This window comes from Phyllostomus hastatus, unplaced genomic scaffold (assembly GCF_019186645.2).
Source record: "Phyllostomus hastatus isolate PE091 unplaced genomic scaffold, TTU_PhHast_1.1 phas_scaffold_12, whole genome shotgun sequence".
NCBI classification, from domain to species: Eukaryota; Metazoa; Chordata; class Mammalia; order Chiroptera; family Phyllostomidae; genus Phyllostomus; species Phyllostomus hastatus.
Window position 1 is genome coordinate 2,818,531 of NW_025334007.1, and position 13,723 is coordinate 2,832,253.

At 42.5% G+C, this 13,723-nt stretch overlaps 1 protein-coding gene across 5 annotated transcripts in view; it reads left to right on the plus strand.

Annotated features, from left to right (window-relative positions):
* DMD (dystrophin) overlaps positions 1–13,723 on the plus strand; it is a 1,939,942-nt gene that overhangs the window by 1,732,686 nt on the left and 193,533 nt on the right. For all 5 annotated transcript variants that reach the window (XM_045855895.1, XM_045855896.1, XM_045855898.1 and 2 more), the window contains one exon: positions 8,777–8,837. In XM_045855895.1, the coding sequence (XP_045711851.1) occupies positions 8,777–8,837 (61 nt within the window). The remainder of the gene's footprint in view (positions 1–8,776; positions 8,838–13,723) is intronic.

Genomic DNA, 13,723 nt, shown 5'->3' on the forward strand with positions numbered 1-13,723 from the left:
ATTGTCCTCCTGCACCAGATACCTCTCAAGACACTGGGCTGGTCTTTGAGATAGAAAGCCAAGGTACTGAGTGCCTTTCTGAACTGAGAACGTTTACAATCTATCGTGGGAAGTGGGGGTATGAGACGCATGTTCTCAAATAATCCCCTGTACCAAGCAGTATATGTAATGTGCCTTGAAAATTATACCAACTAGATGCCGTGGACCTGCAGAAAAGGAATTTTTTCTCTTTCCACCTAGATCAATAGAGAAAGACTCCTGCTGGCACCAGTGTAATTCTATAAAATGACTTTTAAATGCTCATAGGCTTTCATCAAAGAATTATACTTCTAGCCATTGTGTTTAAGAAAATTAACAAAACTACACGCACAGATTTATCTACAAAGATTTTCATTGCAATCTCACCTGTAACAGTGAAAAAACTGGAAACAACCGATTTCTTCAATAAATCACCGTGCATCCAAGGGTGGAATACTGTTTAGCCATTTGAAATGTGAGCCTGGAATGATGTGAGCAGCCTTAGATGGTTTGGGTGAGTGGTAGTAGTTCAGTAAGAAGCAAATTTGGGCCCTGGCTGGTGTAGCTCAGTGAACTGAGCTCGGGCTGCGAACCAAAGGGTCACTGGTTCGATTCCCAGTCAGGGCACATGCCTGGGTTGCAGGTCAGGTCCCCATGTGAGCCATGGGGCCATGTGAGAGGCAACCACACACTGATGCTTCTCTCCCTTTCTTTCTCCTACCCTTCCCCCCTCTTTAAAAATAAATAAAATCTTTTAAAAAAATAAAAATAAAAGAAGCAGATTTGGCTGCATGTAACAGAAAACTCAACACAGGCTTACACAGAATAGGTGTTTATAAGTTTCTCCCATAGGAATCCAGAAATAAGCTGGGATGGTAAACACGTATTCATTGGCAACCCAGATTTCTCACATAGTCCCATTTTTTTCTCATTCTCAGTGTGTGCTTTCTATAACAAGGGTTGTCAAGGCCCTGCCCAAATTCACAACACCTAGGCACACCAAACCCAGACTTCCAACTGCACACACCTACAACTCCGACTTTGAGGCCTTCTCTGGCCATTGGAGTGGGCTCACCAGTACAAGGGGCAGGCCAGAAGCGCCAGGGGGTTAATGACCCCCCTCCATACTCCAGGAGTATCCCTCAAGCAATAGTCAATAAATACTCCAGTTCCCTCGCCCCTGGGAAGGGGGGCAGATAACTCAGAAGCGTAATCTACACGGAAGCCCTCAGCTGCCCTGCACCCCAGGTGCCCAAAGCAGTCATTCATATTTTCTTGTGTTTTTGTCCCTTCGCTGCCTTACTTCCACTTCCTGTACCAGTGCTTCCTTGAATAACTGCTCAAACTACTTGTACTCACTTCCTTGTCTCCATATCTGCTTCTGAGGGATTGCAACCAAGGTGGCTTCCATTCTCCTGGTTTCTAGAGCTCCAGCCATCATCACATGCATGTTCCCGGCAGGAAGATGGGTGGGAAAAGGGCCAAAGCCACCTCTCTGGGGAGCCAGCCACTCTTGATTCACTTTGCCCCTCCACATACACACTCCACACTTCCCTGCCTTGCTCTGGGCCTTGAAAGGTTCACCTGTGTGGGCTCCATGAATGGGACACCCAGCCCTCTAGCTTCGGGTTGGGCTCAGCCAATGGACAGCTGTAGGAGGAGATGGGTGGGGAGATGGAGAACAGGTCAGAAGGCCTATTCCCTACACTCCCTCTCAGCCTGCTTCCCTGGACCAAAGATCTTGTCCCGTGACCCTCTTCACCAGAGCACGTGCATATTTGTTCATTTGGGGCTCAGCGGAGGCTCACCTGCTCTCTCCTCCTTCTCCCTCCTGCCCCATCCCTGTCTCACCCTTCTGGCAGTGGTTCTTTCTCCCTGCCCCTCAGACTTAAGAGTGGTAATGGCTTCCTGTTATCCTTTGGGATTGCCCACATCCTGCACAGGACTGTGTGACCAGCCCTTTTACTAAACCCTGTTCATGCTAGCCAGTGTGAATGTGACATCTGGTTGCCACCAGGACTCAGACAGGTACACTCCCATTATAAATATACGTTCATCTAAAACCTGCCCTCATGAGGGTCCAGAGATGCATGAAAAGATGCTCAGTATCGCTAGCTATCAGAGAAATGCAAATTAAAACCACAACAAAATACCACCTCACACCAGTCAGAATGGCCATCATAAACAAAGCAACAAACAAGTATTGGAGAGGTTGTGGAGAAAAGGGAACCCTAGTGCCCTGTTGGTGGGATTGCAGACTGGTGCAGCCACTGTGGAGAACAGTATGGAATTTCCTCAGAAAACTAAAAATGGATCTGCCTTTTGACCCAGCAATTCCACTGCTGGGATTATATCCTAAGAACCCTGAAACACCAATCCATGCACCCCAATATTCATAGCAGCACAATATATAATAGCCAAGTGCTGGAAGCAACCTAAGTGCCCATCAGTAAATGAGTGGATCAAAAAACTATGGTACATTTACACAATGGAATTCTATGCAGCAGAAAGAAAGAAGGAGCTCCTATCCTTTGTGACAGCATGGATGGAACTGGAAAGCATTATGCTAAGTGAAATAAGTCAGGAGGTGAAAGACAAATACCATATGATCTCACCTTTAACAGGAACCTAATCAACAAAACAAAGAAACAAGCAAAATATAACCAAAGACACTGAAATTGAGAACAGGCTGACAGTGACCAGAGGGGAGAGGGGAGGGAATTTCAGGGGAAAAGGGGAAAGAGTTTGCAGGAACAAGTATAAAGGACACACGGACAATAAGAAGGAGGGTGGAAACAAGAGGGAGGTGGGGAGGGCTGGAGGGGGGGTGGGTTGGGATGGGGGGAAAAGGTAGAAAACTGTACTTGAACAACAATTAAAATTTAAAAATACTTCTAAAAATAAATAAATAAACATAAAACCTACCCTCATGAAACACTGACGTTTGAGGGCATAGAACCTCTTTGTCTACCGCGCCCCACCTACTCTTGTGTGCTGCCTTAGCGCCGGCACTTTGCAGGGTGTCTGGTGTAGTAGGTGCTCGCTCCGTACAAATGCGATGCCTGACGAGTGATGCCAGGTATTGTTTCTGTTTCCTTAGGAACCAAGGCTGTGTTTTTGCCTTTTAGATGAAAATAAGTGTCCTCTTAGTTCTTTTGAAATAGCTTCTCTGAACTGACCACATGATTTAATTTAGACATCAGAACAGGACCGACAGTGATGGAGATTACAGAGCATGAGGAGCCAGATTTTTACCAGAATAAAAGAAATTTGGGGCTCACCACCACCAAAGCCCTAGGAAATTCCAAACAACCCTCCCAAGATCTGGGGACAATGAAGTTGTTCAAACAGCCCCCGGGCAATAATTTGGTGGATCTAGTGGAACTGGCGTAGAGGGTCAGTTTAGGTATCACAGATAGTACAGAGAGCTTAGACTACATGACATCACAGTTAATCCCTTTTAAGATGTATTTATTGACTCCGTTGTTGGGCAGATATTTAGGGACTGCCTGTTATGTACCACCCATGATAACATAAAGTACAAAGAAACACTAGACAGACCGCACTGCCATTCTGAATGCCGTCTGTGCTAGCCGCACACAGCGTGGGCGAGTGTACTAACCATTACCGAGCCTCCCTGGCTTCGTGCGGAATGATGGATCGCATGACCTCATAAGGTGCTCGGGGATCGCCTTGAGGAGCATGCAGTGGCAGGCCCCTAGTAGACACACAACGTGCGTGTTTTCTCCATCTCCCGAATGCCCTGACTTCCGTGTGAGTAATAAAAATTAGGATCTAATACTTCCTGACTGAGGGAGGACCTTCGCTATGTATTCCATGTGATCATAACTGTCTCACCATCTGCAGAGTGAAAATCATAGTAATGCCTACCTCACAGGTCAGGACGAGGATCAAATAAGCTGCTTGAGGTCCAGTTTCCTGTCTCCTCCTCCAACCCCTCTCCTAGATCCAGCTTCCTCCATGGCAGTGATGTTGTCCCCAAGGGGGTGACAGCAGGGGAACAAAAAAAACAATCTTACTCTCTTTTAGGTAAAGCACAGATACAGAAAATACATAACCAGGTATATATGATTATGTGTGGTATTAAAATTTCCTGGGGTGGGGTAGGGAGATGAGGAAAAAATGCCTAAAAAGATGTCTAGGTGTGGAGGGGAGTGGAGGACACAGTGGAAAACAGGGCATTGCTCTGGAGTCTGTCTCCTTGCTAGAATGTGTCATATCAACAACAATAAAAAATGCAAAAATTTTCAAAACCTCAAAATTAAAAGGAAGGGAAATTTAAAAAAAAAAAAAGAAGAAGAAGAATGCGTCCATAAAACCATTACTGGAATTTGTATACTCCTCAGGAGCCAGGTGAGAGTGCCTGGTCACCCCTTCCGAACACGTTTTTTTTAAAGGATCTTTTATGGATGATGTTTTTACAGTTGTCCCATTTTTTCTCCTCTTTATCCCCCTCCGCCCCACACTGGCCCCCACCCTCCAGCATCCCCCCCCCCCCGCCCTTACTTCACGTCCATGGGTTGCACATATAAGTTCTTTGGCTTCTCCATGTGCTAAACTATTCTTAACCTGTCTACTTTGTACCTACCAATTATGCTCCTTATTCCTTGCACCTTTTCCCCATCCCCCCTCCCTCTCCCCACTGATGACCCTCCCCATGATCTCCATTTCTGCTAACGCCTCTTTCTTAACCCATAAACGAAGTTTCTATGTTGCCTCCAGTGAATGCTATAGTATTTATTTTCATAATCTGCCTCCACTTTTTTTGACCCAACTATGTTATCAAACTGCAAATCCACAGAATATAACAAAAGTGAAAGATTAATGCCTCTATGTGGGTCTGAATTCCAGAGAGTGCTCTTTTGGCACAGTTTGAATAACATTAGCATTCTTTTTAATTTTCTGGTTAGGCCCCTGTGTCGATTAAAATATGGCTTAACACCGGGGTGCATCGCTCGGCACATTCTGTTCGTCACGCATTAAAAAATGGTTGAAATAAGAACTAAACAAATGGTGGCCTGTGTTTGTGATTTTCAAAACTACCTTGGGCACAATATTGGATCCTGTCACCTCCAGGGACGAAAAGCATTTGAAGGTAGAATTGCTACCCTTTCTTGCTCTTAATGACTAACTGCATGGGGGAAATTCAGAGGTTGGTTTTGGAATAAATAAACACATGGGTGGCTTGCTATTTAAATTCAGCAGACATCCCTGGCTGGTGTGGCTCAGTGGACTGAGCACTGGTCTGCAAAATGAAAGGTCACAGGTTCGATTCCCAGTCACGACACATGCCTGGGTTGCAGGCCAGGTCCCCAGTAAGGGAGCACGTATCTCTCGTACATTGATGTTTCTCTCCCTCTCTTTCTCCCTCCCTTTCTCCCTCCCTTCCCCTCTCTCTAAAACTAAATAAATAAAATCTTTAAAAAAATAAATTCAGCAGACAATACCCCCATGATGCTGCTGCCGTGGTTTTTACCCTCGAGAACCTGAATCACAAAGCTGTATTGGAATGGCACAGAGCGGGTATAGAACCATCTCCATAGGAAAATACAGAAGTACAGCACAGTCTCATATAAAATGATTTGCCAATAAATCTGCTTTTGATGGGCTACTAAAAATGGACACATCAGGCACAAATGATGTGTGTGTCTGGTACATAGGCCGGTTTTGTGAAGGATGACAAACTTCCACTGGTAGACCGAGATAAGAAACAGCTGTTGTTGGCGTCAGCGCTCCTGCAAGAAATGAAACGGTAATTCTGGGACTCACCAATGACAGTTACTGTGTATTTGATCAGCTTTGAATATATGCAAGACCAGAATGCTGTGGCAGGCCCGAGCAAAATTGCCCAACAACTGTTTAACAGTCTTGAGAAGGAGCGCTGAACGCAACTGACTAGAACCCTCATCCGATTGTGTGTGATTTCTAAAGCAAGTAGTCCCAGTGTGCATGTCTGTGGAGGGCATGAGGCTGGTGAGGGAGGAGGGCAGGCCGTTCTTCTTGTTTTTTGCACCAAGGACCTGTATTAGTAGAAAATTTTAGGGTTTCCAATGGTGACTGCAGAGCAGTTACTGAGGTACATATATAAGCTGAGTCAAACGGCAAAAAACACCTTTCGGCACAAAAGAAAATTCAGTGACTCTCCCCATTGGATCTATTCGATAGCTATACATAAAGACAAAAGGCTCTTTAAAACATAACAATTTTTGTGTACAGTTTATATATGCTGTAAACATTGAACAATTAGGAACTCCATTTATAAAAGCTTGAACTTTCATATTGACGTGGAACTTACAATGTTGTAGAATGTCTCTTAAAATCTTTTCAACTATTTAGTTCAAGCATATTCTGATTTCTGGTATTTTTTTTTCTTGTTTTTTTGGTGTTTTTTGTTTTGTTTTGTTTTGCTTTTACTGTTTATAATGCAAAGTCAACTACAGATACTCCATGCAGGTCTAGCCATTTGCTCAGCTGGGCACCGCTGCTTTTTCTTGGGCTCTTCCTAGAGTCTTTGCTTGAAGGTTGTTTCTTTCAGGCAGAGAGCCCCCGGCCAGCAGACGTCTCTAGCACGCTTCTCTCTGAGAGATACCTAGGAAGCTTGTAGAAACTCCAACCTGACCTTCCAGTGCCAGGTGACATACCCAGCATCCTCTGAGTCAGAAAGACTTTCTGGACCATTAGAATAATAAAGAACTGGAAAGGGATAATGAAAGAAATTGTGGGGGCGGGGGGGGCAGACTATAGAGACCTATAAGAAAAGAACAGCCATTCTTTTTCTCAGATTAGACGTTCTTAGGCTTGGCAATACCGCCAGCGAGGGCTGGCCTAAAGGCTCTCTGGAGTTCTCTTCTTTTTATGATGCCGTGATTTTTGGAGCTTCTTTAAATTGAGGTATCACTGACATACAGCATTCTATTAGTTGCAAGAGACCAACATAATGATTCAATATTTGTAAATATTGCAAAATGATCAGCACAATAAGTCTAGTTAACTAGTTAACATCCATCACCGTTATGATGCTGTGGTTTGAAGAAGAGAGTGTGCTGAACCACCCGGGGCTACGATTCTGCCCCTGCACCCTATTTCCTGAGAGGCGGGGTTGGGTCTTCAGGTTTCCGCAGCAACATCAGACTCTGCCCAGGTGCATTAAGGAGTTCAGCCTCAGGTTCTCAAATCTGGTCTCGTTTGCTTTGTCAACGAATCTGGGCAAGAGAGCTGAGACCTCGAGAGGAGAAACAGACAAGAGGAGGGAGCAGGCCAGGGAATGAAAGAGAAAGAGGGGAGAACAAGGAGGACAGAGATAGAAGGCAAGGGACGGCTTCAGCTCCGCAGACAAATGTCTTTTCCCCCATCTTAAAAATCTGGCTGGCAAAATGAAAAGGAATAATTAGGGGCTAAATTCAAATCTGTGTTCTGTATCTTTTTTAATGACATTTCACCAAGGTACAAAGCAGCATGTTTGGTTGAATGTTGGATAAGTCAAGCCTTCTATTACTCAATATAAAATAGAGAATCTGTAGTTTCATTACCCTTGAATTTGTCTGGCAGTAGGCAAAGTTGACTTTTTTCAGAAGCTGTTCTTGCATATTATACAGTATAGTCAAGGATATATTCACTTGGACGTTTTCTTACATCTCAATACACTGTGGAATGGATTTACTGTGAAACTAATTTAGAAGGGAGCTTTTCATAGTGGGAAATAATGGTCGGCATCAGCTTTGCTTCAAATTATAACCAGGATGAAACTTCAGGGAAAAATGGACATACACATGAAATTGCTAGATGTTAAGAAGAATGCTTCTTATATTTATATTCCTGATGACATTCTATGTCTCTTCAAACTCCAGTTTCTTAAAAGTCTATTCAGGGGGGAGATTTTATTGTTGAGGAAATGTTATAGTACCTCCTAACAGGATCATTTTGTCTAAAAGAATGAAAAAGCCACCGATTAAACAGTGTAGAAAAGGCATTGTTACAGTCCGGCTTTGGGAAAGAAAAAAAGCTACAAGTGAAACATTTCGAACACCGTTGAAAGATGATTGATTGGACTAATCCTCAATAAAGTCATTATAAAGTGAATTCCCCATACGTGAAATTTAATTTTACCTATAGGATTCATCACTCATCACAGAAGTTTTATTACATTCTGGTACCGCATGCCATCCTCTCACTTTTTGTTATCTTGTCTAATAAGATCACGCTGGTCAGCTGACATTTTGAGGCTCCAATTAAACTGATAACAAGTAAATGAAATCGGTGAAAGCCAAATACAGAGAAAAACAAACACATCAGAGTGATAAGTATAGCACTTGCGCTTCAATAAGTTGGGATGTAAATATATCACAGAGGGATGTTTCAGCTGCTAAACTAATAAAACCCAGTCAATCAAAGAGTAAAAGATACTGAGAGGCAGCAACAGGAAGTATTATAAGACAAGCACCCAATGGAGACACATAAGAGAAAACCGGTCAGTTTATTCATTCACTTCCTTATCTGCATGGCAGTGGAACGGTTTTTTTTTTCCCCCTCTTTGCATTTATCTTTTGCCTGAATGACTTCAATTTCACTTAGATTAGGACAGAAACTTCAGAACAGCCAGTTAATCCATCCTGTCTTCACGGGCAACTGAGCAAACAGACCAATATCAGAGTAAAAATGTAATTCTGGAGATTAATTTTGTCTTTCCTGTTTGCAGTGAACTTGACCTCCTTGCCTTTTTTTTTATTTCCTTTTTCAGCTTCTGTCCAGGGTCCCTGGGAGAGAGCCATCTCACCAAACAAAGTGCCCTACTATATCAAGTAAGTTGGAAGCGTCATAATTCTTTAAGGAGCTTTTATTGTGGCTAATCTGTGTATTCACCAATGAGTTTCTTTTTAAAACGTGACATTAACCTGGCCTATAATACCTAGTTCTTTCTTCCCCGAGGAAGCTTGGGTAATCAACTCACACTTAAATTACCAGTGAAAATTTGCTGATGTAATACAGAGCTGCCTTTAGGAAAAAATCCATTTCATGCAGCCTGTGTGCTGTTTTGGGATTGGAGGTGGTGTGGCCTTTTCACAGCAGAAGCAAAGTGCTGCTGAGAATATCATTGTCAGTGGAAGTGAGTACCTACAAGAACAGCTGAATAGACCGAGGGGTTTTCCCGCATTTCTTCTTCAAATAAAGATGGAAGATTTCTGCCACTATATGTACGCAAACTGTTTTAGGGGAATAAATACTTTATGAACGCAAAAGGCAGTCAGCAGCAGGTCCTGGATTTGTGGGGCTGAAGTGTTCATTCTCAGAATATAGCGCTCAGCATTTTTGACATAACAACAGAATGATACCATTTTTCTGGGGCGATTACTGTCCGTCAAAGGAATACAGGCGCTTAGAAGCACCTTCTGCAGGATGCTGCATGAAATACATTAGGATCCGCTCGGTCCACGTGGAAGAGGGAGGCAAGAGAGATGTTGTGTTTTCATGATACCTTAACGGTATCTCATCGATTGCGGGAGTCCAACTTAAATTTAACTTGGACTCAACTACCTCAACAACAATGAAAATGAATCACATTCACGAAATAGACTTCGATAGCGACTACAGTCTCTGGACGTACCTCTGCAGTGCATCGGACTGAAAATATTAAATGTTTTTCCAATTGGTCGGCCTGCCATCTTTTATCACATCTGTTTTTATTCTTCCACTGGATCCTTCATAGTTCAGTTCTAGAGCAATAACAGCGCTCCTAGATGTTCGTTACTGCACTTCTCAAGAAATTTGATTTCATGCCTTAATTTCGTTAACTCAGAAGAATGGGGGTGAGGGGGTTCCTGGCTCTTCAAGGGAAGACACATCCTGTAGGAAGGGTTTGTCTTATTAAATGTTTCCAGACAGCATGCCTCTTATATTTAACATTCTCCTTTAATATGCTTTGATTCTGCTTTTTAATTTTCTTATCTTAAAATTTGATCTTGTTTTTATTATATAGAATTATTGATTGAGTCGCTCTGCGTATTTTAAATACCTATTCTAAATCACCTGTTTTATTAAACAATATATTGATTCAGATACGCACTATATTGCCTTACATCCTCTATATACAGGGTCTGGCGCAAATCATGCCCCTTTTTATTACAAAATCTTTATTACAAAATCATAAGCATGTCATTCTGTAACATAACACTATCACACTCAAGCACACCCTAGGACATTTGAGGTGAAGTGGTCACATTAAAACTATAAATTATTGCACCCATATTATCACCCTCCCGACCACACTCAAGCAGGCCTTACTCCTGCCGGATCCTGTATTTTATTCAAAGCATTTTATTCAGACTCTTACAGGTTATCATCTACATCAATGTCTTTGTCATGACAAACTTGTTTCTGACTCAGATTTTGAAAACTGCTACTTCTTCAACCCATTTATAAAGCTCTCGCTTTATCCAACCTTTATGAGCTGAAATAAGACCTGGCTGAGAATGGAACACATCTTTAAGCCATTTTTCTCCAAATAATTACTTGTTTGGGGCTCATTAAAGGTCTCCTGGAAATTCCTACACTTGTCCCCTCCCCTCACCAAGTTTCACTGTCCCTTTCCTTAAATCCTTAAATATTTATCTTCTCCTTGATGTTATACTTACTACAAAAGATCCCAGTACCTTGCATTGGGGAAGTAAAAATGAATTCAAACCAAAAAATCAACAGGAGAAAAGTTCCAGAAATGCTATAACACCCCCCCACCCCCGTAAATGAATCCCTTGCTGTTCTTCAATGGAATGACAGAGCAGCTACCAGCTGCTCGCTGTGTGTCCTCCCGCTTGTCCAGTGCTCTCCACCAACCTGAAGATCATGGTAACGGTCTTGGTAAGGGCATAGACCTGGGGAAAAGAACACTTGATTTCTAGTCCTGGCTCTGATATTAGTTGATTGTGTGGCCTTGAGCAAGTTACTTAACCTGTACAGATCTTGGTCCCTCATTTATAAAATAAAGGAGTTTGCCCTGGCTTGTGTAGCTCAGTAGATTGAATGCTGACCTGCAAACCAAAGGGTCGCTGGTTTGATCCCCAGTCAGGGCACATGCCTGGGTTGCAGGCCAGGTCCCCAGTAGGGGGCGCATGAGAGGCAACCACACATTGATGTTTGTCTCCTCTTTCTCCCTTCCACCCCCTCTCTAAAAATAAATAAATAAAATCTTTAAAAATATGTATATAGCCCTGGCTGGTGTAGCTCAGTGGATTGAGCACTGACCTGTGAACCAAAGGGTCACCAGTTCAATCCCCAGTCAGGACGCATGCCTGGGTTGTGGTTCAGGCCCCTGATGGGGGACACGCAAGAAGCAACCACACATTGATATTTCTCCCCCTCTCTTTTTCTCTCCCTTCCCCTCTGTCTAAAAATAAATAAATAAAATCTTAAAAAGAAAAGAAAAGAAACTCAGTATTTAAAAAAAAAAGTATGTAAAATAAAGGAGTTTGACTTGATGGTATGTAAGGCCCTTTTTAGCTCAGAGAATCAGTGAAGGTGACTCATTTCATGGCCTTGTCGCAATTCAAAAACCCAAGATCTCAGCTGTTTCCCCAGATCTTTATTTTTTAATTATTTTTATTTTAATTATTAACATAGTATGAATGCTTAGTTTAAAATACTGCAGGAATTCTATTTTTCTACTGTTTAATTAGGATCAAATATGATGTCCTCTCAACTCTAATTCTTCTGGGTACCTATTGAAAGAGCTCAAATCTTGCTGTATACTTAAGGACCATTACGCTCCCTAGTATAATGTTAAGAGACATAAAACAATAGACAGAACAAATCAGTGCAAAGGTGAGTATGGACACCTTCAGAGCCTCTGAGCTGATCAGTTCCTTGAAATGAGGGATGACATCATTTCTAAAAGATACCTCTGAAACTTTATGAAGACCAAGTCTCTCTACAATTATAATCCACTTGAAAATAGGCATTTTATAATTTCTCAAATTTCCCTCTAAAACATTCTACTATAATAGAGAGACCACATGTTCAGAAAATACGCATTGACCAGATTATCAATGGCATCTGTGATTATTATTCCACAGTACTATCGTCTATGGTGTTCTCTTTAAAGTAGATTCCTTTGATATATGAGCACCAGTGGCCTTCATGCCCTGACAAATGCCATTCACAATTTGAGATTCCTTGTTGGTCCGCAAATAACAATGATGATAAGTAAATATGTAATGGCATTCTTTCAGCCAGTCCCGATTTTTCATCTTTCTTATCTTGTCTATCTTGCTTTATATTCAAGAGTTTTTAGCACGCCTTTCCAGCTGCAAAGCCAGGTGTCCTCTCTGGAGATTTGTTTAATGCTTTATAGATTTAGCCTCTGCAGCGCTGGGAGAAACTGATCATCTAAATAACAAGAGGTTTCTCCACCAGTAGCACGGCTCCGGTTAGTTGTTGAGCTGTGTTCTCATCCTTGAGGTTGTAAGTCATTAACAACTTCTTCTGCTCTAGATTGCAAATCAGACAGTGTTTATGTTCGCATCCTGACACCAGCTTTTCAGACGACGCTAAGAACCTTGATTTTGAGACTTCAGACGACGTGTTTGTCTAGTTTATTAGGCCATAGCATACATCATTGTTACAGTTTTCATATTCCCTCTCCCTTGGGGCTCTCTTCTCTCTGCCAGCGTCTCTTTCAGGTTATTTGATTACAGTTTTCATTGCCACTGAAGAAATAATCACCAGCAATGTTCAACCTGTTACAACTGCCTTTTCCACACTCTGCCATTTTGTAGTTTTTTTGGCCTACTGTCAAGCTCATGAAAATTTCAATATAATAGCCTTTAACCAGCTGCTGCATTCTGTTAGGATTTCTTTCACCTTTTTATGTTGCAGGCTCCCATATGGGGAAGCCAAATGGAGCCAAGAGCTAGGACTCCCTCGCTTTCTTAATCAGTGAGAAAATTATTCTTCGGTATTCTGGACTGTCAGAAGAATTTAGGAATGCCCGACTTGCATGCAGGGTGTTCCTGCATAGATGCCATAATAGGAGCACAGGAAATAGCAGCCTGGGTCAGAGCACCAGGGCAACGAGCCCAGACCTCTGTCCCAGATACAGGGCCAATGGCTGTTTGTCAGTTAACCTGGCAGTGTCCGTTCTTACCAATTAGGATGCATTGTAAATCAGTCGGCATGGAGCATATCCAATGGGTTCTTTAACTTTTCCCATTCTCCACTTCAGCCTTGTTGTAGGCATGTAAGTTTTACAAATGTACTGATTTCCCTATGAATCCATAGAGGTCTATCGCCACTTCTCTTCGATCTACATCCTTGAACTTCGAGGGATGGCCCCAACTCAAAGCTATGGAATTCAATGAATACAATTATATTTACCCAGAGTACACTTGGATCCCACATCCCTTTACTAACCCCTTTTTATCTGCATCTTCCCAGTCTGAGAAATTGTAAGCCTGAGTCTGTCCTTGAATGACAGATAAGCATTCCCCCCATCATCTTAGCTGCCTTTCCAGCTATTGTATCTTCCTTGGGATGTTGTGACCGGAATGGCCCAAATATTGGTTATTCAATTCATTAGCCAATATTGGTCTCTAGTCTCCACTCAGTCATGAAGAAAGTAAATGCTATTCGCTGTCTCCCATTGATGCAGGAATGGAGACACCGATTGAGATCATAACCCATTCTACATACAGGGCCC